The 24553-nt window shown below is 46.5% G+C and overlaps 1 protein-coding gene and 1 long non-coding RNA gene across 2 annotated transcripts; one reads left to right on the top strand and one right to left on the bottom strand.

The window, feature by feature from the left end:
- Nucleotides 1-5402: 5402 nt before the first annotated feature.
- On the top strand, nucleotides 5403-8127 carry LOC118476976 (uncharacterized). Its single transcript, XR_004857870.1, has 3 exons — nucleotides 5403-5655; nucleotides 5747-5848; nucleotides 7843-8127. It is a non-coding gene; the product is annotated as an uncharacterized lncRNA (long non-coding RNA).
- Nucleotides 8128-11798: 3671 nt separating this feature from the next.
- On the bottom strand, nucleotides 11799-12137 carry LOC103654048 (protein FAM32A). The gene has a single exon (XM_008680864.3). It carries the CDS (start codon nucleotides 12135-12137, stop codon nucleotides 11799-11801), a length of 339 nt encoding a protein of 112 aa, XP_008679086.3.
- Nucleotides 12138-24553: the final 12416 nt, after the last annotated feature.

Consider the following 24553-nt stretch of genomic DNA (forward strand, 5'->3'; position numbering starts at 1 on the left):
AAGGCCGTCGAGAAAAAACAAACGGCCACGGAAATAGAAAGTCAACCTGCACCAGGCGCGGACCGTCTGGCCTCTGCGCGCGGACCGTCCGTCCCTCACCAGGAAGCGTCTGGACAATCTGCACCAGGCGCGGACCGTCCGGCCCCTGCGCACGGACCGTCCGGCTTTCACCAGGAAGCGTCTGGACAACCTGCACCAGGCGCGGACCGTCCGGTCTTCGCGCGCGGACCGTCCGCCGTTCACCAGGAGGCCTCCAACGACACGACAACATCAATGGAGGAGGACGACCTGCTGGGAGAAGACCTGGTCGACTACGAGGCTTCTCCAGAACGCCCAGGTATGGATGTAAATATTATTACATTTTCTGCCGATTGTACTATTATCGGCGACGATGAACCTGTTGTTGCCCAGTTTGATTTTGGTCCTAAAGAAGCCGCCTTTACTAAACCAAAAGAATCGGTAAATCATTTAAAGCCGCTCTTCGTGCGCGGCCACATTGATGGGATACCGATTGCTAAGATGTTGGTAGATGGAGGGGCGGCTGTAAATCTAATGCCTTATTCATTATACAGAAAATTAGGTAAACAAGATGACGAACTTGTCAAGACCAACATGACCCTCAGCGGTGTTGGAACTGATAGTTCGATCAAAGCCAGGGGAGTCACGTCCGTTGAATTAACCATCGGGACTAAGACCCTTGCTGCTGCATTCTTCGTCGCTGATGTAGAAGGAAATTACAGTTTAATCCTAGGCAGAGATTGGATTCACGCCAATCAATGTATACCTTCTACATTACATCAAATGCTGATACAATGGGTAGGCGATGACATAGAACAAGTACATGCTGATGTATCGGCCTGCATCGCTGTGGTCGATGCCCTTGTACTCTGGACTTATGAGACTGCTACATGTCTCACAGGAGTAGACTTTTCTGATTATCAATTCATAAGTATAGATAAGAAAGGTTTCATTCCTGTAATGCTAGAGCCGATGGAGAATCGGCTAAATCCTAAATAAAGCTAAATGATGAATACACACAAAGTTCATGAGTCTTTGGTCACGGACAGTTCGGCCGCCAAGGCCGGATGGTCTGGTCTTTCACAAAAGGGTTCGGACTTTAAGACCGAACATATATCACAGCAAAAGGACAGTATTACGGATGATCCGGTCCCCGAGACCGAAGAATCCGCCGTCACACAAAGATCTTCTAATTCCTCTGTGGGGAGCATGATAGAGGAATTCAGAGATCTTGATAAACTAGGACAGGGGTTTACATCGGCCGATCCTTTGGAGGAGATTGACATAGGAGATGGTAAAACTCCAAGGCCGACGTTTGTAAACAAGACCCTGGAGACCGATCCTAGAGATGAGATGATCGGTCTATTGAAGGAATATTCAGATTGCTTTGCTTGGAATTATACTGAGATGCCTGGATTAAGCCGAGAGATCGTAGAGCATCGGCTGCCTATTAAATCTGGTTTTAGATCTTTTAAGCAAAGAGCTAGAACATTTCGTCCAGATCTTCTCCCACGCATCAAGGACGAAATCCACCGGCTGCTAGAAGCTGATTTCATCAGACCTTGCAGATACGCAGAGTGGGTCTCCAATATTGTGCCGGTGGAGAAGAAGGAGTCAGGTAAACTTAGAGTATGCATTGATTTTCGCAATTTAAATAGAGCAACTCCTAAAGACGAATATCCCATGCCCATAGCCGACACATTAATCAATAATGCATCAGGAAATAGAATTATTAGCTTCCTTGATGGTAATGCCGGATATAATCAGATTTTCATGGCCGAAGAAGATGCGTCTAAAACGGCCTTTATATGTCCAGGCTTCATTGGTTTATTTGAGTGGGTTGTCATGACATTTGGTTTGAAAAATGCTGGTGCTACTTATCAGAGGGCTATGAATTTGATCTTCCATGAATTGTTAGGAAACACTGTGGAAGTTTACATTGATGATATTGTAGTCAAATCGGCTGAGTTTAGTTCTCATATAGCTGATTTGCGCAAAGCCTTTGATAAAATGCGTCAGTATGGTTTGAAAATGAACCCACGTAAATGTGCTTTTGGAGTGTCGGCTGGTAAGTTTTTAGGGTTTGTCATACATGAACATGGTATAGAGATAGACCCTGACCGAATCAAGTCTATTCGGAATGTGGGACCTCCGACCTGTAAGGTCGAGGTACAGAGGTTTCTCGGCAAGGTGAATTATTTACGAAGGTTTATCTCTAACCTAGCCGGGAAGATTGATGCGTTCACCCCTATTCTTCGGCTTAAGAATGATGCCGAATTCGCTTGGGGGGCAGAACAGCAAGAAGCATTTGATCTTATCAAAAAATACTTATCTTCGGCCCCCGTATTAAAAGCACCACGAGCAGGAGTACCATTCCGATTATACATTGCAGCTGAGGATAAGGTCATTGGAGCTGTTCTGACACAAGAAACTGAGGGGAAGGAGCATGTGGTGACATATCTAAGCCGAAGGTTGGTGGATGCTGAAACAAGGTACACTTTTATTGAAAAGTTATGCTTGTGCTTGTTTTTTGCATGCACCAAATGTAGATGTTATTTACTGTCTAGTCATTGCACTGTTTCTGGTCAAGCCGATGTGATCAAATACATGTTGCATAACCCAATTATGAGTGGTAGAATTGGTAAGTGGGCTTATGCACTCATAGAATATGACTTGGCCTATGAACCATTGAAATCTATGAAAGGCCAAGTCATAGCGGATTTCATTGTAGAACATCGGGTTAATGATATTCATGAACTAGACATGTCATACCTCACTATTACTCCTTGGACTTTATATTTTGATGGATCGGTTTGCAATGAAGGGCAAGGAATTGGCATTGTGCTTGTTTCACCAAGTAATGTCTCCTTTGACTTCTCTAGCCGATTGAAAACTTATTGCACTAATAATCAAGCTGAATATGAGGCCCTCCTATTCGGCTTAGAACTTTTAAATGGTATGGGAGTAAAACATGTGAAGGTATTTGGTGATTCTCAGCTAGTTGTCCAACAAGTGTTAGAAGAGTATCAATGTTTTGATGGTACTCTAAATAGTTACCTTGAGAAATGTTGGAGCATAATTCATTCTTTTGACGAATTCAGTATTCGGCATATCTCTAGAGTTGAGAATCATAGAGCTAACGATTTGGCACAAGATGCATCAGGTTATCGGATAAAGAGAGGGAAGTTTCACAAAACTGAAAATCTGATAACCAGTGCAGAGCCAAATTCCCAGGTCGCGGACCATCCGCATGATGGCGCCGGACCGTCCGGGGTTACCAGAAATGTTCTCTTAATCGATTCGGCTAACAATGAAGCCGATGCAAGAGATTGGAGGACACCTATACTTAATTATTTACGAAATCCCAATATCAAAACAGATAAGAACATTCGGCGAACAGCTTTCAAGTATGTTTTGATGAGTGACGAACTTTACCGCCGAACAGTCAATGACATCCTGCTTAAGTGCTTGGGCCCAGATGATGCTATATTAGCCATGGCCGAAGTACATGAAGGGATTTGTGGTACTCATCAATGAGCTCCAAAGATGAAGTGGTTGTTGCGAAGGTCCGGTTTTTATTGGCCTAGTATGATAGCTGATTGTTTCAAGTACTACAAGGGTTGCCAAGTGTGTCAAAAATTCGGCGACCTACAGTTGGTCCCTGCAGCCGAATTACATCCTATTATTAAGCCTTGGCCGTTCAGAGGATGGGGATTAGACTTTATTGGAGAAATTCATCCTTCATCATCGAAGGGGCATCGGTTTGTGTTAGTTGCCACTGACTACTTCACCAAATGGACTGAAGTCGTTGCTCTAAAGAACATGACACACAAGGAGGTAATCGAGTTTATAACTGAGCATATTATTCATAGATTCGGCATTCCCCGGACCTTAACTACAGATTAAGGTACTTCTTTTATGTCAAAGGAGGTACGTGAATTTGCTGAATTATACAAAATTAAGCTGCTTAATTCATCTCCATATTATGCTCAGGCCAATGGACAGGCCGAGTCTAGTAATAGGACATTGATTAATTTGATAAAAAAGAAGATATCTGATAATCCTAAACATTGGCATAAGATTTTGTCTGAAGCTTTATGGGCTCATAGGATATCTAAACATAGGGCTACTCAAGTGTCTCCTTTTGAGCTTGTCTATGGGCAGGAAGCAGTGTTGCCTGTGGAAATAAGTTTGAATGCTGTCAGGTTCGCCAGACAAAATGATTTAAATGCTACTGATTATTATAATTCAATGATGGATAATATTGATGAGGTGACCGACAAAAGGATGATAGCTTTGGGAGCAATAGAAAAGGACAAGATCAAGGTAGCCAGGGCCTACAACAAGAAGGTCAAAGCAAAATCATTTCAAGTAGGGGACCTGGTGTGGAAGACTATTCTGCCTCTAAGGAATAAAGACCGGAAGTTCGGGAAATGGTCGCCAAGCTGGGAGGGTCCTTATAAAGTAAAACAAGTGATGTCTGGCAACACCTATTTGCTACAAACATTACAAGGCAAGGATTTGCCTAAGGCTTTGAATGGGCGTTTCCTCAAACAGTACCATCCTAGTATGTGGCAAGATGCCTAAGAGAACCGATGTAATCTCATCGAGATATTTGCTTTTGGTTTGCTCAGCTCCACCAAAAGGCAGGGGGGCATATGTTGAGCACCAAAATGAGGTGCGGACGGTCCGGCCCTGAGGCCGGACGGTCCGCGGTCCGGACGGTCCGCGCTTGTGGGCCGGACGGTCCGCGCACGCGCAGAGTAGATTAGGGTTCCGAGTTTTGTGCTATGTTTGTTAGCTATATCCGCGGAATTAGCTCGGAATCCGGTCGTGTAAAGGGTCCAGCCCCCCTCCTCTATAAAAAGAGAGGCCTACGGCCGATTTGTAATCAACAATCGAATCAATACAACTTCTATTCGCATTTATTTTCAGTACAATTAGGAGTAGTTCTAGTCTAGTTCTAGTTTAGCCTCTCGATCCCCAAATTCTCCGCCTCTCCTCGACTCTACGTCGATTAGAGGAGTCTAGGTCGGTCTACCCGAGCCTAGACACCACCTAGGATCTCTACTCCCCGACGGGGTCCCTCCCGGGAGCGAGATCCAGGCGCCGTCGGCGATCTTCCGCCGTCCCTGCGTACGCGCGGACCGTCCGGCCCCAGGGCGCGGACCGTCCGGCCGTCAGGCAGGAGCCCTAGCCGCGCACCAGGCCGCGGACCGTCCGGCCCCAGGCCGCGGACAGTCTGCCCTTGCGTAGAGAGCACCAACGCGCCTCGCACCAGGCCGCGGACCGTCCGGCCCCTTCGCGCGGACCGTCCGCCCCTGTGCAGAAGGCACCGCCACGGTTCTTGTTGAGTGTTTGGCGCTCCAAAAAGGCGTCAACAGTTATGGTTAGTGTTTGTGACTTTAGCTCTTGATAGATATACCACATTAACACATATTGTTCCCTTGCTTGTTTAGAGCCTTCTTATTGCATCATGCTTATCCATGATATGTTATCTATCTAATCTGTAGTTTTGCAATATAATGTCTTTTGATATTTTTGTATCTTCCCTAAAGTTTGCACCTTTTTAGAGAAATGAGGCTGATGTGCCCATGGATCGACGACCAAGCCTCTCAAAAAGGTTGCAGGCAAGAGGTTCGGTCGATATCGATAAACTTATCTATTTCTCTTAGTCCCATATTGTGTGAGGTACTAAATATAAGGCATGGAAACAACTTATGTGCAGGACTCGCCAATTCCCGAAGGAAACTACTAGAAAGCTTTCCATAGGTGGATACGATGAAGAGGATGGTGCTGATGCCTACACAGATGGTCCTGATATACCTTGGTAACTCCACTTACTTCCCAGCCCTTTAGAGATGATATAGCTATTTTTAGCCGGTTGTTTTATAGCACTGGTCTGTACCGCGGATCGATGTGTGAACAAATGAATTAGAACACCGCGCTTTGAAAGGGTAAAACTAAAGATTAAAACTAACCACTTAAACAACCATCATTATGATGGCTTCCTCCTGAACTAAGACCATTTTCCGTTCATATGCAATATGCTACAATCATAGGGTTATGTGCAGATTCTTAGAAAACAGTGAAGTTGGAAACATTGGGAGAGTTATGTTGCCAATAGCAGATGCCTACACTTGCATATCCAGTTAATTAATTAGGCTTTACTCTCTCATATGTTCACTGTGTACATACCGGTGATACCTACTGGCAGGTGAACCCTTCTACAGTACACCATAGCTACCTAGAATCATGTTTATCCATGTAGAAGCGTTGTTTTGCTGCTCACTTCCTTAGGGTCACCGGGTTTGAATGTTCTTCTTAAAATATAATTTTTAAGGTAGAATCAGCTAGTTCAAAACTATGAATTCTTTTGATATTGAAGAATACTGAATAGTTGTCTATACTCCTAAACATGAATGCGTACAACAATTTTCTTCGGTTAAATCATGTGTTACTCCTTTATAGAAAGTAACAATAGTATCAACACAACGTATGATGCATTAGAATGAGAACATGTTGTTTTATTCGTAGTGTGCTCATTGCCCTGGTTTAGGTCTTCCACCTCCACAGTCGCGCATGGGATCAGGCTCCTCACTGTTGTTGCTTTCGTTAACCCTACCTCCAAAGACTCTTGAAGTGTCCTAGAGGATCATGACACCATCGCTACTCATCTGAACAAAAAATATTCTCATCGTGCTCTAAAACACTCGTAATGTTACCTCTAAATTGTTGGTTTCCTAGAAGATTTTAGTGGAAGTGTAGTTGGTTCAGCTTGGGAACAAAAGTTGAAAAGAGAAGGTAGGTATCACTGGTGGGGACATGTTAAATCTGTTTTAAAAAAACTGCACCTGCGCATCACCAATGATCCTCGAAGATTTTAGTGGAAGTGTAGTTGGTTCAGCTTGGGAACAAAAGTTGAAAAGAGAAGGTAGGTATCACTGGTGGGGACATGTTAAGCTGTTTAGAAAAACTGTACCTGCGCATCACCAATGATAGGCAATGAACCAACACATAAGGCAGTTTCCCCTTTTATTTCAAAGCATATATAGCTGCATGACACACCTATATTTTTAACAACAAGAGAACTGACCATGGTAGCACAGCTAAAGTAGCGACCAAATCATAGTAAAAATGCTTATTGTTAGGGTACACAGTCTGATTTGCACGGCTATGCAATTCCTTTTGGTATGTAGTCTGATTTGCAAATGAGCATGGGCAAAACAACAGTTCTGTCAGTGATATTGTGAATAGGTAAGCCATACCAGACAAATGACAAAATGTTTGAACGGCATTTATAATTAGCTGATCTAGTTTCCCATGAACAACTAAGTCATTTGCCACAGATAAATATGGTCCTGAGGTGAGTGATGGGCTAAATGGCCAGTTCAAATATGTAGATATCCCTATACAGTCTCTAAAATACATGACAAGTACGCTATCAGCGTGCCTTCAACTTCTAGGATCTTCAAAATCATCAAAACATTCTCCAGTTGCAGAAACTGTTTGAGCTTCTTCTGAATCATAAACTGTGATGCCCTTTTTTCAACTTCATTTGTCTTATTGTTTGCATAGTCTTATCGACCTAGGGATCTATGCTTCATGCTATAATAGTATGTCATACATGAAGTTTTCTTGGTGCTCAGAAGCTCACATATGTAAACATTATAGGTTCATGTGCAGTCTTCAGCTCTTCGTTGTGCATCTCTTATTGAAATGCCTGCTTCGAGTTACTTGCCAGTTTATTTTCTAGGAATCAACCAATAGCAAAAATGTTTATTTTTGTGTATCTGACATAAAGAACTTTTTTCCCTTCTGCAGATCCGATGAAGATGCCATCTAGACAAAAGATAAAGGATCTTTTGCTTTTGTGCTCCTAGAAATTATGCAGTTGATACTTTTTTTATCAACTTCTACCTTCCATCCTGGTTGATGAAACTTTGTGTTTTTGCGTCTGTTAAAACATTGTAGAGGACATGTTGGTCTACTTCTACCTTATCCTCTGTAGTTATGCTTGTCTTGTGTACCTGGAGCATCTTGTTGACCCCCTTGACTTTGGGCCTTCAGTGATAGTATCAGGACCCTAACATATCGACCGATTTTTTTTGCATTTTAAACCCTTGTATAAAAAATCACGTATAGACCTCTAACAATATTCTCGTTTTTTGGACCCTTTGCTCAGCGCCATTACCTACGGCGTCGATGTAATACTAATCGGCGCCATAGACCATGACGCTAAGGTATCAACTTCATTGGCATCTGGATGCTGCGCTGGCGCTTACGTGGCGTGACCTCGGCATCATAGATCATGGCGCCGAGGTATCAACCTTGCTCGTATAGCTGTCCATTTGTGCTCAGCTGCATAGGAAAGCAGCAATGATAGCCGGCTTTCGCTGCATCAGCAGCCTCGAGGCAATGGACAACATCATGACGTCTTCTGGACGTGCAACACGAGGCAATAAGAGAAGTATTTATTTGATCGTCTAAATCAGAAAAGCGCATTAAAAGTATTTATTTGTTTTTGTGTCGATTCGCTTTCTACCGTCAAATATTTATTTTCTGGATCGGAAAAGTATTTATGTGATTTTTTAGAAATAATAGAACTATTTATTTTAGGACGTCAAGAGTATTCAAATAACTTTAAAAAGAGCCCTATAGTAGTATTGTAGCACCCAACGTAGATGGTAGTGTGTAGCCCTTACAGGACCTAGATCTAGCTACTCGATTTAAAGTGAGTAGCTAATACATAAGCATGTATTTCCTTCAAAAAAGCTCAGAGAACTGAAAGAGTGAGGCAGAGGAATTGCAGAGAACATGATGTGTGTACTTGTGCGTTTGTGTATGCGTGCTTGGAGCCATGCAAATTAACGCAATCTGCCCTCTGCCTCGCGTCGCACGTCTAGAAGACGTCATGTTGTTGTCCATTGTCTAGGGGCTGCTGTTGCACGCCATCGCCTATGTAAATGTCACAAACAACGAAAGTCGATCATTATTGCTGCTTTCCCATGCAGCTGAACATGAACGGACAGATATGCGAGCGAGGTTGATACCTCGGCGCCATGATCTATGGCGCCGAGGTCACGCCACGTAAGGGCCAACACAACAACCAGATGCCAAGGAGATTGATACCTCGGCGCCATGTTCTATGGCACCGATCAGTGTTACCTCGGCGCCATGTTCTATGGCACCGATCAGTGTTACCTCGGCGCCGTAGGTCATGACGCCGAGCAAAGGGTCCAAAAACGAGAATGTTTTTTAGAGGTCTAAACGTGATTTTTTCGTATAAGGGGCTAAAATTCAAAAAATTCGGACATATCGACAACCAGGTATGATGGCTGGTAGACGTGAAACATGACCGTGTGGTGTAACATATGAATGGACCGAATTGTTGAACCTTGTATGGAACATATGTTGTGGTCCTACTTTGGTATATGCAAATATGTATGATATCGGTTGTATTCCGTGTTTGTGAGAATAGACAAACATAACACCGTTGCGCGTGTGTCGCAAGAGGTTCCTGAATAGGAGGGCGCACAAAGCGCGCCTCCTGTTCTAGTAATAATAATATAGAGAGATATGTGACCTATGTTATATCATTCACTTTATTTTTCTAGAAAATATAGAAGAAAGCAAAAGTTTATATTTCAAGCCTCCAAGGGCTTCACATCTAGATACACAGGTATTAGTCGACCAGACAAATATCATTATCATATATGTTTCAGTTGAATCCATTGTCGAGACATTTTTTTGGCCACGTCTACTACGTTGCATAAAAGTTTTTCATTTTTGATCAAAATTAGCGGTTTTTACAGACTTGTGGATCCAAATTAAGGCTTAAACCAAATTTCAATCTTAATAACCTTCTCATCAATTTACGTTCAAACCAGGAGATACATTGAAGGGGAGAAGGTCCTTGTTTTTAATTGTGTTGTCTCGCTTTGATGTCTTTCAAGCATCAAAACGAGTGACCAACAATACATAGGGGTGGTAATGGATCGTGAACCAAATGCTTCTTTATAAAATAGTAGGGCCCTAAATAAATTTTAGTTCAAAAATGAATAGAAATAGGACTTGATCCTAATCCGATCTGATCATTAAATTTTATAGTGTAAAATTTGGAGCACATTATCACCCCTAACAATACACCCATCTATGGTCTTAAAAGTTCTATGATTGCTTCCTGTGCACATTCTAGATCATCTGTATTCAGATCATACTTAAATTGTGGCCATCATTAAAAAAAAGGTGCCTATCCTATAGGTTCACATTTTTTCTTAATTATGTTTGAACTGAGATTTAGTGTTTAAGAAGGGATGCCAAGCTACTGGTGATCGATTGCCAAGTGATCTCAAGCAACTGGGAGTGCATGGTCGTAGTGAAATCTTCATCACCACGATACCTTCACCCCTCTTTATTATTCCACTTTTACCTGCTCACCACTTTTCAACTATGATCAACCCAACTCCTTATGATTTGATCAGGAAGAAGAGCCACTTGCCAGTTTGGTAAAGGAGATCATGGGAGGCAGGAGGATTTTTTTTATCACGAATATGTATCTAGAGGAAGAAGCTCCAATAGAGAACACCGACATCATTGTTTTTGAAATAGACATTTCTTTTAGAATACCTCTTCGAATAGATATCTTTTAAAGAGTGATCTCATCAAGATTAGAGTAGGAATTAGTAACTATCATACATGACCACGAACTAGGCATACACTTTGGCATAAAGAGTGTGAATGGTTGTCATGACAAGGCATCATTTTACTACATCGTTTTACCTTGTGTATGTGTTACGTCTCTAGATTAATAAAAAAACACTAGTTCTTTTCTAATATTATATTTATATTTCATGCTTTAACATGTTATTAGTATTGTGTTTCTCTATGCACTTGCTCGAAAGAGAGGCACGGGCCATTCCATAGGAGATAATGCCAGGCGACGAAAGGGTTTTGTGTCGATTTGTTGCTTGTTCTGCATGAGGACATCAGCACTGACATCGCCAAATTATGATGTATTGCTGCTTATCACGCCCAATTAGCGAAGTCGGCTCGACAGTTTAGCCAAGTTAGGCTAGGTGGGCAAGGATTTCCAACGGGTTCTCAAGTCCATGAGCGCTTGTTCCGATTCAGAGAAAATGGAAATAATATATACAAACTCAATAATAGTTCTTTGCATCAAACATCAATCAATTCGATTTGGTTCTGAATGCTTTAGGTGGGCCTCGATTCAGCCAACTTCTTGTTGCATCAGAAGTTGTACTTTCTACTTTTTAAGTACTCTAGCCTAGTGGATAATTTGTATGTGAACGTTTGGATGGGGATTGGATAGGGAAATAAAAATGGGTTGAGACAAAAGAAGAGGGCATGAGATGGGTGTAGTCTTTATTTATCTATCCCTATCTTCAATTCAATTATCCAAACATGGAATCAAATGATCCCATCCTTATTTCCCACTTCCTAAATTGAAGGCCATGTTGACTTGGAAAAATTTGGGCATAATCTGTTGTTAAGCTCTGCCACTGTATTGAAAGAAAATAAGTTCCCTAGAAATATTAAAAGCGAATCACATTTTGAATAAAATGAATGCAACTAAAAGGGGCAACAAAAAAAGGCTTAAACACGTGATCAGAATACATGGAACAAGCTTTTGACAATAAATATTATCTACTGGTGGCAACAAGTCGTTTTACAATATATGTAAAACGATACATAATATGCTAACAGAAAAGTAAATAGACCCACACATCATACAATTGTTTGTGCCTAACACAGCCAGGTTAGCCAGGACCAACTTTAGGGATATCATAGTTCTCGCTGAGGTTAGCCAGGTATTGGTTGAAGTCCTGCATGCGGTCCTTGTACGACTTGTTTGCGACTTTGGCCATCTTCTTCATGTCGATCTTCTGCTTCTGTTCCATGTAGCGGCGCTCTGCTCGTGTGAGATGGTCATAGTCAGAATGTGGGTTCTTTTCGTCTCCATTCTTATCAGATTCAGTCTGAGACGACTCCTCACGCTGGTACTTCTTCTTCTTTTTCTTTACTCCACCATCCTTCACGTCCAACGCTTTACCCTTCAGCTGCAGCCGTCCTCCAACGACGTTTTGGTATTCCAACATTTTGATGTAACAAAGAAATTTAGTAAAATTGTAGAGAGACTGCTAGAGACTGCTGTTGAGCACGAGAGATGGAACCGCGAAATTTGTAAAGAGACTGCCGAACCGAACGGGATTGCAGGAGAAATATATATTACCAAGGCAAACGGGATTACATCGTTCAGAGTGTCCGTGTCCGAGTCCGAGCTCCTGTTCCACGCGGTGTCCGTGTTCGTGTCCGAGTCCGAGCTCCTGTTCCAAGCGGTTTTTGGCCGTTGAGCAGAGCACTCGCCGTTGAGCCGTCGCATCTGTGATGCTGCGGCGGTCGCCAAACTCGTCGTGCCTGCAGTCGGATTTGGCTCCACGGGTACGCCTATGTCTCGCCCCTCACCCATCTGCTCCCTCCGCCTCCGGCCATGTGGAATCCCCTCCTCTTCCCTCTCCAAAAAATCTGCGACCGGTCTTCTCACCGTTGAGCACTCGCACAGCGCCGTCGTCCTGCTGCTGCTGTTCCAGGTCATCGTGTAGGTACCGCCAACCACCTATATCTGGCCTTCGACAGCGGATTTCATTTCCCCTCTCTCGGTTCTATAGGGCCTAGCTGCGAGGGGCTCCTGTTCCCTCTGGAATCCATCGCCGAGCAACCTCTAGCCAACGTATAGTTTCTCTGCTCCGATCTGCTCACCAATTGTTCACCTGCTCGGCAGCACCTACCGATCCACCGTCTTTTTTTTTGTCCTTTGTAGGGCTCTTCTGCTGCGGATCCGGCCAAAGCGCGGTAGTCTGGAACCAGTGTTGCTTTTTTCGTGTGCAACGTTCGTAGGTGAGCTGCCCGTTCGAGCGTCGTAGTTCTGTGTGTTCCATGTCGTCAATGCTCTGCTCAGTACTCTAGCCATGCAGATTTGTCGCTTACGAAAGTTACGAACCATTTTTATGGGTTTTCCGTCTTTGTTTTTTTATGGTTGTCATATTTAGCCTAAGTGTCTTGTATATGGTTTCGTTCAATTTATTGGTTTACTGGCACTTTCACTCACCTTTGCCGGTGCTGAAAAATGGTCTGGTTTGCCTTCGTGAATCTCTAATCAGGTAGTGATACTTACATTGTGCTGACTGTATTACTCAACCATCTTCGTTGGTCATGTTCGACTTGGTGAATCGGCTGGAAATCTGAATATGCTGGTTTTATTTTTAGTGTTCATTTTGTTTTCCTTTGTATATAAATGTTTCAGAAAGTTGCATCGGCCAGTGTTTAGATGGCTGCTACATTATGCCAAGCAAAAGTCCCTGTTTTCTTTTGTGTTCTGGATAGCATTCGGAGCACTTTTGGATTTTGCCACAAAATGCCTCTTTTGTGTGTGTGGAGCGGGTTATGGATGGTTTCTTCTGGTAGATAGATGATTGATTTTGAAAGAAAATGGAGCCTCATTTCTATCTTTTCCCCATCCTATGTACTGTTACTTTTGCTCGCGCATTACGCGAGTGTTTAATCAATTAATCAATACGTGTGAATTTTTGCGAGTACCGTGTGGTTGCACGAATGTTTATTTAATATTCAATACATGTGAATTTTTGCGGGGCACCGTGTGTATGTGTAAGCAGCTACTAATCTGGTGGACTGAACTGATCCATTATAGGACATGCTCAGAAAGGGAAAGTTTAGACTTACAACTTTTTGCACGAGGGTAGGTAGGTTGCTAAGTCGAGCGAGCTCATGGTCGTAGGCTTGATAAAGAGGACCTAAGGCCAAAAAAGAGTGAAATTCGTAGGACTTTCGGTAGGTGGATGATACCCACGGCACATCATTAGCTTCAAACGAACTCTACTACTTACCTCAAACTGTTGTTACATTGATTGCACGTAGAGCATTAGTGCCTTGTTGATCACCTGAACTGGCAACATTTTGGCAGAAGGATTCAGTAATCCTTGTGGCTAGTCAAGGGATTGATCAACTTCTACCGCTTCTTTTAAAAAAATCATGTTTAGCCTTTTGGACAACTTAATAGTATTTTTGGACCATTTGCTCGACACCATATGCCATGGCGCTGAGCAGGGGCGCATACAGGGGGCTACCTACTCGGTTCGTGGCTCGAGACGTGATATGTATATCTCTGCATGACTTGATTACATTTAGGTCAAAATATATTAAAACTCTAGTAGATTAAATAGACTGGCCTGGGGCATGATCAGATCCTGGATCCGCCCCTGGCACCGAGATCTCAACCATACTAACGTTTACGGGACACACTAGCGACTAACGTGATATATCTCAGCATCATAGATCTTGGTGCCAAGTGTGTGAGCACGGGTTTGTTTCGTTCTGCGCACACATGTATGTAATGTAGCGTGCGGCACGCTGCTAGCCATGAGACTAGAGATGACAATGGAGAATTCTCCGTCGAGGGTTGAGCCCCCATACCCGTCCCTGCGAGGGAGAAGAATCCTCGTTCCCATCCCCGCGAAGTGTAACGGAGTGGATTTTCCCCCATCCCCGTCCCCGAGCGGGGGATTTTCTCCCAGCGGGAATCCCCGTACCCAGTTATGCATGCAACTGAGAGATTATATCGAAACAAGAACTTGAAGTTGAAGGTTAGAATAAAACTACATGCAGTCCTCGAACAAAGTCATTTTCTCTACACAACAAACTTAACTAAACAAACGCGACTCCTTTTTCTCTAGCTGAAATTACTGCTATGCTTACAATAGCGCTTGGGGCAAACCAAATATATAAGCACAGAACAACAGCTTTTAGAAAAAAACACTTTAGAATTCAAAGTTTCAAACTCATGTGCGGCTGCTCTGGCCTCCATGCATAAGTCAAGGCACCGAGACATATTATCTCGGCGTCGTGGTCTATGTCACTGAGCAAAGGGTTTAAAAACATTATTATATCGTCTAGAGAGCTAAATATGATTTTTTCTCTCTAAAAATGCTAAATTGCAAAAAAACGGTCACCGCATTTCTTGTGTTCTATAATTTTTTCTCGCTCAGTGAATGTTTCGGTTGGTCCCCGTCGTTTTTCGTAATTTTTTTCATGAATTTTTTTGTCCTGTCTTTGATCTATATTTGTATTTTTTGCTAGCAAGTGTCATCAGAAGAATTTTAATAAGCTATTTACTGACTATAGCTATTCTAGACCTATCTAACGTGGTGTCACGGTGTGACGTACTCATGTTAGCTAAAACTGCTTAAGAGGTAAATTAGATGTTTTCAAATTTTTAGGAGAGCATAAAAATTTATTTTTTCAGTGGGTGAGAGTGATTGTAAACATATCTTTCCTAATTGTCAAATGCTTGTTTGGGTACATAGGGATTAAATGGGGAAACCTTCAATCGTCATGCATCCAAATAAGTTCTAACTGTAGAGATTTTGATGAAAAATTATCTTTCTACAACTTCTTTAATTGTTTGTCTAAATATAGTTATTTTTATTTATAATTTTTTGTTAGCCAAAGATAAAAAACAAGAACGACTCTATAAAATACAAATGAGATATAGAAAATCTGTTAGACAATAAAAAGATATAGAAAAATTTTATATAAAATTTCTATCTCTACTATATTAAAACATTAATTTCAACGGTGGTCATCTTTTTACAAATAACCCCTCACATCTATTTTGAATTAAACCGCAACCAACCTCAGCGTAAAATGTTAAAAAGTGGTTCAAGAGGTGGGGTTTGAACCTACAGCCTGATAGTAGAAGGGCGAAAGACACTAGGTGAAGCCATCTAACCAGTAGAACACCATGCTTAGATGTTTTTAATATTGAATATATATATGTTTATACAATTATTTGTAAAATAAAAAATATATAATTGTGTCGGGCCGGGTAAGCACTATGGGTCAAGGCTACGACCCAAACACGGCATGGCGCTTGTGTCAGGCTGGCCCAGACACTACTAAATGGGTCGTGCCTCGGACCGGCCCACCAAACACGGTTCATTTGGTCATCTATACATCCACATCATAATGATGGTCCTTGACTCAATTGTCGCCACCTCATTCGCCATCCTGCTTCTTTTTTCTCTTCCCTCATGCCTCCGCCTCCGTGCCACCCTATTCTCGGCAGAGGGCGTGGGAGCATGTGCCTCCTCCCCGTATTCGTCCGACACCAGTCCCGACACCGACCCGCGCAGTGGCTATTGTACGTCCACGAGGACGTTTCACAGCATGCGCGCACCATCGTTTTCGTCGTCGTCGGATGTCTCGTTCGCCTTCCCGGCCTTCGCCCTGTTCTTCCTCCCTAACCTGCTGCGTCCGCCCACGGTCGTAGCCACGAGCCGACCGACACTCGTCGACGTGGGTACGGGGCGAGTCGATTTTCTCTTAGCCTTTCTCCATGTGTGCCGCCGAGGAGGACACGGTGGCACCTGCCAGCTTTGGTTATCTTGGCGATGAGGAGTCCAGGTCTGAGATATTGGACAACCAAGGCCCATAGTGTGGCAGTAGTCGGCATATGCTACGAAGTTGGTGGTGTTGTTGTGTCGCCTCGGCGAGTCCAGGGCTAGGAAGGCACTTGCATTCTCTCGCCCTTCTTGGACTGACGCCTGGTGCGGGTGCCTCTCGGTTTGGAGCTGCTTCGGTTGGGCTTCTTTCTCGCTTGCATGCTCTCTCCCTATATGTATCTAGCAGTATACTACTTATGTCGCCTCCAGGTGACAGGTCTTCGTCGTGTCCTTCTTCGGCAATTATTGGGGGCCTTCCTCTTTCGAAGGTCCTAAAAACGTGACTAATATGTTTTTCAGTGTAACACAGACTGATACAGGAGGCTTCGACTTCAGGATGAAAGCATGCGTGATATGGAATAGGATGAACCGGCGCCGAAGCTGTGTTCGAAAAAGCATCGGCTTAGCACAACGACGAAGGTGGAAGATGGAACCGACCTAAAGGATAAAAGACTACTTAACCCTTGACAGCTTGTCTTATTGTTAGCAGTAAAAGTCGGGGGCATGAATGTAATCTTGTCTGGACTGCGTCCCGTGCCTATAAATAGATGAACAGTAACACTATACTGTTCAGGCTACACTATGATAGCTCTCGCATCACTCTTTTGTTCATGCCTTCCGACAAGCCGAATGTATCAATAAAATATGAATATTATGAGTATTTATTCATGGTTATGAAATGAGAATGTAAACAATTTATCGATTTAACATCATTTTTTACATTCTTATGTGTTACATGTGTATCGGAGAGGAAATCTTCGGCCGGGTGGCGGAGTGCACCCACCCTAAATCCTAAGATGAGGAGGGGCCTAAGCGTTTTGCTTGTTAGTTGGAAACTGGGAGGAAACACAAGAACACACAAGGATTTAGAGTGGTTTGGGCCACCGGAGCGTAACACCCTACTCCACTGTGTGATGTATTGCTTGAGAGCTTGTATGAACTTGTGAGCGTCTGAGTGAGCCTAAGATTGGATCTGTCTTGTAACGTCGTATGCCTCCCATTTTATAGCTGAAGGGGGGCATGCACAAAGGTACTAAACCCTGATATGTGGGCCCAGAGACATAATGAATATAGCGCTTGGAGCTACAAATGTTCGCTGCTGGGGCAATCTTCTTGTGCCCTGACATCCGAGATCTGCATATCCTCGGTGTGCAGGGGAAGCTTCTTGTAGAAGGGGTGGTGAGCACAGTACGTCGCACGGCACGGGCGCACTGTTTGTCAACAGACTGGTCAGGTGCGTCGTCTGCTGGATGACCCTGACGCCGTCTGCCAACGGATTGGACAGGACGCATTAAATGCTGAGAGGGCACGTCGTCCATCAGCGTGGTGGCAGGCGGCGCGTCCTCTCCGCAATAAATGCAGAGGCTGCGCGGCCTTAGGGGCCTTTCGTCAGGCTCGACCCGTTGGCTTATGTCACGGGCCACAAACCACGCGGCAGCAGCGGGTCTCCGCCTGAGTGGGGAGTGTAGGGCAAGGCCTGGACACGTGCCAGAACCGGACCCTTACTCATGCCGGGGTCCTCCCCGTCCCAGGACCTTGCCAAGGCCCGGACCTTACTCGGAGGGACCCGGGGCCTACCCGAGGGACCTGGCATGCCTTCTTGGGAGCTCCGGACTTGTACGTACAGGGGTCCGGTGTCCCTCTATGGAGGTCCGGACCCAATGATGCATCCTGGGATGTATTATCTTTCCTTGCCACGTGGTGCCCTTAGACCTGCCCATGTGGTGGGGTCGGGTGCCGTTCTCTATGTGGTCTAGAGGCGTCGTACGTGTACAGCGTCTTCATGCTGTAGAAGAGGGTACCCCTGATTCAGGGTACCGACAGTGGCCCCCGGGCCCGCCTCAGGGGAGGATGCGAGCCTGCAGGTGGGGCCAGAGTCTGATTAGCGGTTGGCCTGCTGCTCCTGCGCGCCTGTTGACGCAATTACTGTCGTCCCGCCTATGGTCATGTCGACTGCTACGCCTATTCCCACGGCTAACTAGCCCGTGACCTTCATACTTAATGTCAGTGTTGGGCCATGCGCGGGATGCCTCGAGTCGCTGCACTGGTTCTGGAAACTTAACTTTTCAGTCTTTCGCGTCGGCCCCGAGAAGACATGGCATTGGCGTGAGTGGCGGTGCGATTTTTCCGCACCTGGTAACTGGCGCGCTGGCTGCATGACATGTGGGCCTGGGCCCCCATGCCGGACCGCCAGTTGCAGCGAAGCTGAGGGGGCGCACAACTACAGGGCGGTTGTACCCTTCTTGCGTGGCGGTTCGCCTTCCTGACCGCTGGTTTCGGCGAAAACGAAGGGGCGCATAACCGCTGGGCGGTTGCATGCTCCTTATGTAGCGGTTCGCCTTCCTGACTGCTGGTTGCTCCGAAAATGAAGGGGCGCATAACCGCGGGGCAGTTGTACGCTCCTTGTGTGGTGGTTCGCCTTCTTCGTTCTTCGGGTCAGTCAGTATGACATGTGGGGCATGGCCCCCGTGTCATAGGGTGGGAACCCTGGTGCACGTCGGGGGAGACCTTGCCCGTGACGCTTCGGGGCGCGAGTGGGGAGATCTGCCTTTAAAAAGGGATCGATCTCCTGGCCAGTATCCATGCCTCGCTCTTCTTGCATTCATTGCGCCCTTTCGCCTTCCAGGCCTCCAGATGGGGTGCGCTGGTGTTCTCTGGAGGGATCCGTGTTAGGGCTGCCCCCTCCGGCGATCTCACCGCCGGAGAGCTCGCGCTCGTGGTGGTGCTGCCGATCTTGTCTTCTTCTTGCTGCTGTTAGAGGATCGTAACCCCGTGGTGGTTGGCGCTCTTCCGCCATCGCTCGGCTTCAAGGATTTTCATCATGCAGCCCGGCTGCAATGTCCCGCTAGTGGTCATCTAGAGGGATGACCACCAGCCTTGTGGTGGAGAGAAGCGAGCCGGGCTGCGGCCTCCCCCTTGCCCTCAGCTTCAAGGATGTTCATCATCCGCGCTGGGGAGGAGGGCGAGCCGAGTTGGGGTCCCTCCTTCCGCATGGGCTGGCGACCTGCTTCTTCCTCCAGCATTCGGGGGAGAAGGGCATTCAACAGCCTTGCGGAGGAGGCGAACTTCGGGTACGCGGGACCGGCCGACTGCAGGCGCCGCCGGCCGCCGCGTGCCCGGTTCCCCGGCTTAGATGGCCTCGGCGCCGCCTCCGACGCTGCCTCCTGTCGTTTGGTTGGGGCGTGGCTTCCCGTTCACCGCACGGGCGACGGTCGCGCCATGCGTAGGTCCACCGCATCCACGGCTTCTCACGCGCAGGCGGTCGCACCGGGGGCCGTACAAGACGTCGTACGCCGCGGGGGCGGCGGCCACGTTCTTGGATGGTCTTGTCCTCACTCCCGCAGTGAGGACGGGAGCGAGGACCTCTTCGCGTGTGCTAAGGCAGCCACCGCCCACCGGTGTAGAGGTGGCCACTGTTGTCGGTGCTGAGGTGGTCGTCGCCGCTGGTGAGGCTGATCGTTGCAGAGGTGGTTGCCTCCGCTGGCGAGACCATCAGTGCCACCTGTCGCCGAGCCTTTCGACTCTTTGGCTTTAATGGCCTCGTTGTCGCCCCCCGTAGGAAGATGGGGGTGAGGACCTTTTCGCAATGGCGCACGTGCTGAGGTGATCGCCATTGCTGGCGAGTCGTCGTTGCAGAGGTGGCCGCCGCCGTCAGTGCTGAGGTGGTCACCTCCGCTAGCGAGCCGCTTGGAGCTAGCTATCCCGCGGCCCTACTGGTGTGGAGGTAGTTCATACCTGCAGAGTAGAGATGGAACTAGGGCTCCACATGAAAAACAAATGTAATACTTTCGCTTTTTGTAAGGTACTCAAGAGTACTATTTTTAAGCAGTATTAGCACTTATCTATTTTCAACTTGTTTCTGTTGTGTGCGATATTTTTGACTCCTCCCTGGTACCTGGCCCCCCGCCTGGGATGCAGGCTTGATTTGTTGAGGTTGGATACCAGCGTATCTGAAAAGGTTGTCAATAATTCTCGGGAGGCAGCCTCACCGAGGTCTGGATCTGTACACAGCTTCAGCTAAGGAGCGTTAGTAGTACACCCATAGGGTCCCCTGTCTGACATTAGCCATCCTTTGATACATGCTCGGGACTCGCAGGTTTCAGCCCGGGTGGCCAAGTTGCGTGTCCGGACCCCCTTGGGTCGCGGTTCGAGATACTAGGACACTTGTCGCAGGGCGGTGGAGCGTGCAGGCCCACGGTACGGGACCAGGCTGAGCGACTACACGAGCTCCGGACCACCCCAGGAGACTAATGTCCATTCTCTAGTTCCGGTCCCAAGGTTGTCGGACCCACAGGACTTATAGCCCCAAATACTAGGTACCCGTCACGGAGTGGTGGAGTGTGCAGGCTTTCGGGTACGGAACCAGGCTAAGCGGCCGCACAGGCTCCGGACCACCCCATGGAATGGGGTCCTGTTCTCTGGAGCCGGCTCCCAGGCTGTCGGATCTCCCAACTTTCGTATCGGGGGCCCTAAACTTCAAGCCTGGCTGCTCAATTCGGATGTCATCATGTCAGTACAGATGGGAACCGTACGGGTGGGTTAGATAAAAAGTATTATCTGAAAAACTGCAAGGTAAGACCATGGAGCAGCGAGACAGAACTATCATAGGAGCTCAACTGAGGGGGTAGTTTTTCTTTATAACTCATCATGCGTGGGTGCAGACCAACAGGCTGGGTTTATGGGGACGGATCCCACCAGGTTGGCGTACACGTATGTGCTACCTGGTTACAAAAGGGAAACTAAATCGACCCCTCAAACTTTCTCTATGGATAGAACTTACAGAGATGTTTCAGCATCGGGGTAAGGGACTCCTTTAGTCATAGCTAGATGGTTGCCCTCGGGTCGGTGCATTCCCGTTACCTTGAAGGGTCCTTCCCAGCTGGGGGAGAGTTGCGGAGCCCTTCTTGGTTTGGTACTTGCCGTAGGGCTAGGTCCCAACCCTGGGTCCCCATCTGCATTTGACATGGGAGCCCTCGCCTTTGGTTGTGGCCGTTCCTGTATGTACCTGTCAGAAGCCTGGACCCGTGGGGAATCCGGAAGGGTTTCCGGAGGAAGGCAAGCTTCAGCTCCGTAGACCGGGGAACACGGGGTACCTTTGGGGTCTGTCTAGTTGTCTCCACCGGAGTAGGAGTGTCACACCCGGTTTTAGAAGGCAAACCGAATGCGAACCATGTACGTGCCAGGATCAGTTATTCACGTACACAGCAGTTACATAATATGGACATCATCACACAGTGCTCAAAATAGTATTAATAAGGGAAATAGTCGATTACATCATACGTCTGAGACGTCCATATAGTTCTTACAATAAATCAAAGTGCGGAAAAGAAACGTAGATAACGCGGCCTTCACAGGCAGCCGACTGGGGGTTGCCGCTAACCCACACCTAGAACTCGTCGTAGTCTTGGAACTCCTGGAAGTCTCCTTCCACAGCTTCATCTTCGCCTGAGCAGTGGTTGCAATGCTGACAACCTGGGGGGGTTTGGTGTGTAGAGCAAGGGTGAGTACACATCAACATACTCAGCAAGTATCCTGTTTGGCTGTAGTGGACTAGCTTTATGTGGGGATAAGTCAAGCAGTTGCTTTTAGTTGGTCAGATTATTATTTACTAGTAGAAAGCCAAGTTTTAGCATTAACCCAAGTTATTAACCCGATGTACCCTTTCCAAACGGAAAGAATACCACTTACCAGCACCATAGTCATAACCAAAACCATCAATCTCATTGCCACCTGTAAACCAAAAGGTCTCTTATCAAGTACCACTAATCACTGGAGCTCCCTTGGCCGCTCATAACCGCGAGCACGGCTGATATATCAGTTTCATAACACTCTGCAGAGGTTGTGCACTTTACCCACAAGCCGTGATTCCCTCTTGCCTCGGGCCGATCAAACCCTTAAACACTACCAAGGTGAATAGGCAGGGTTTCACTACGTAGCCTTTACAAAGATTCCCCGGGGCTGTAGCCACCCGTTAGGTTTCCTAAATGCACCGCACTCCTCCCCAAGGGGCGAACCCAAACTTGGCAGAGCGAGCCGCATACACCGAGCCCCATTGACGGCACGACGGCTAAGTGAACTACACCCCAGATCCTCTAATTATTCAGCTAAGGGCATCCCATTCCACCCTCATGGTTGCACTGTTTTCCCGGGCGGTCATCCATAGAACAGGTCCTTACGGAGAGGCACTCGAGAAACCGCTCGAGCCCCCTTGAATACCACAAGTACAACATCATAATAAGAGAAGGGAAAACAGCGTATCATAGATAATCTCATCATGTTCATTGATTAGAGTTGAGCAATAGCATAAAGCTAAACAGTAATAATCCAACCCAAATAGGTAAACAAGGACATGGATAACAAAAGCTAGTCAATCCTTAGGTATAAAGGTGTAATGCGGGAGGTGAATTAAATAATGAATAGGACAGAGATAGGTCAAAGGACACTTGCCTCCACCACCCGACTGCTGCTCAGGGGCTTCTCCTGCGAATTCCTCGGGCTCTTCGACCGGATCGTTCTCTATGCGATTGCAAACATACATACATCCATCCACATTTAATACAAAAGAATAGTACACCATACAAGGGAACAAATAAAGTGAGTATGCATCAAGTATGACATTCGATATCGCATTTGTTATGGTTAGAAAGAAACGGGAAAGGGTCTCGCAGGGGGTTAAATCTTATGCACTAACGATCAATTACAATTGGTTCTTAACAAAAGAATTCTGTTACATATACACTAATGGAAACCTAATCATTTTAAGTTGATCAACATTGCACGAGGTAAACAATTAACTACATGAATCAACTAGCATAACGGAATTTTAAATTAAACTTCCTATTTCAATGGCATGAACAATGATTAGCTTACCTAAAATAAAATAGCTATGATCACAGAAAGTAAATAAAATAAAATAAAATAAAATAAAATAAAAAAAACAGAGGGGGGGCGGTTGAACCGGCCCTAGGGGCGGTTGAACCGGCCCTGCGCAGGGGGCGCGGCCAGGGCGGGCGGCCGAGGGCGGGCTGGGGGCGGCCGGGACCGGCCAGGGCGCGGCCAGGGCGCGGCAGCGGCCGGCCAGGGCGCGCGGCCAGGGGGCGGCAGCGGCCGGCCGGGGCACGCGGCCAGGGGGCCGGGCGGCTGGGCTGCCAAGGGGAGGGAGGAGGGGAGAGGGGAGAGGGAGGGAGGAGGGAGAGAGGGAGGAGGGGGGGCTCACCAGCGGGGGCGGCCGACGGCGGGGAGCGGCGGCCGAGCAGGGGGCGGCGGCGGCTTAGGGCAGGGGGTAGAGGCGGCGGCGGCTTAGGGTGGGGGAGAGAAAATGAGAGAAAATGAGAGGGAGAGGGAGAGGGTTTGGGGAAAAAAGGGGGGATGAGGGGGGGCGGCTGGGCCTTTTTGGGCCCAAGAGGGGGCGCCAGGGGCGGCTGGGCCGGCCGGGGTCGGCCCACGGCGCGGGAGAGAGAGAAAAAAAGGAGAGAGAAAGAGAGAGAGAAAAAAGAAAGAAAAGATCTTCTCCTCATTTTCGAAATCCGATCTTTCTACATGAATGCATTTGCACTTTCAAAGCAATCTAAAGAAATGCAAGGTTCGGCATGGTGCATCAAACAACATAAAGTATTTAGGGTTTTTCATTACACGGGAATTCCAAACCGAATCCCGCTAAAACTTTGGAAAAGGTCAAGGTTTAGCGAAGGGAAAAAGAAAAAGAAAAGGTAACACCCGAATTTTGGCGAGTAAAGAAAAGAAAAAATTCAACTGCAAAATTCGGGGCGTTACAAACCTATCCCCCTTAAAAGAATCTCGCCCTCGAGATTCAGGGCTGGCTAGCAAAGAGCTCTGGGTACTTGGCCACTAGATCATCTTCACGCTCCCAGGTTGCTTCTTCCTCAGAGTGGTGATTCCATCTGACTTTGCACATTCTGATGGTCTTCCTTCGGGTGACTCTGTCTGCAATCTCAAGGATCTGAGCTGGCTTCTCAACATAGGTCAAGTCCTCCTGG

This window comes from Zea mays, chromosome 4 (genome assembly GCF_902167145.1).
Source record: "Zea mays cultivar B73 chromosome 4, Zm-B73-REFERENCE-NAM-5.0, whole genome shotgun sequence".
In the NCBI taxonomy this organism is placed as follows: Eukaryota; Viridiplantae; Streptophyta; class Magnoliopsida; order Poales; family Poaceae; genus Zea; species Zea mays.

Excerpts from the sequence above, each read along its gene's own strand:
- LOC103654048 (XM_008680864.3), bottom strand. The coding sequence starts at position 12,137 with ATGTTGGAATACCAAAACGTCGTTGGAGGACGGCTGCAGCTGAAGGGT.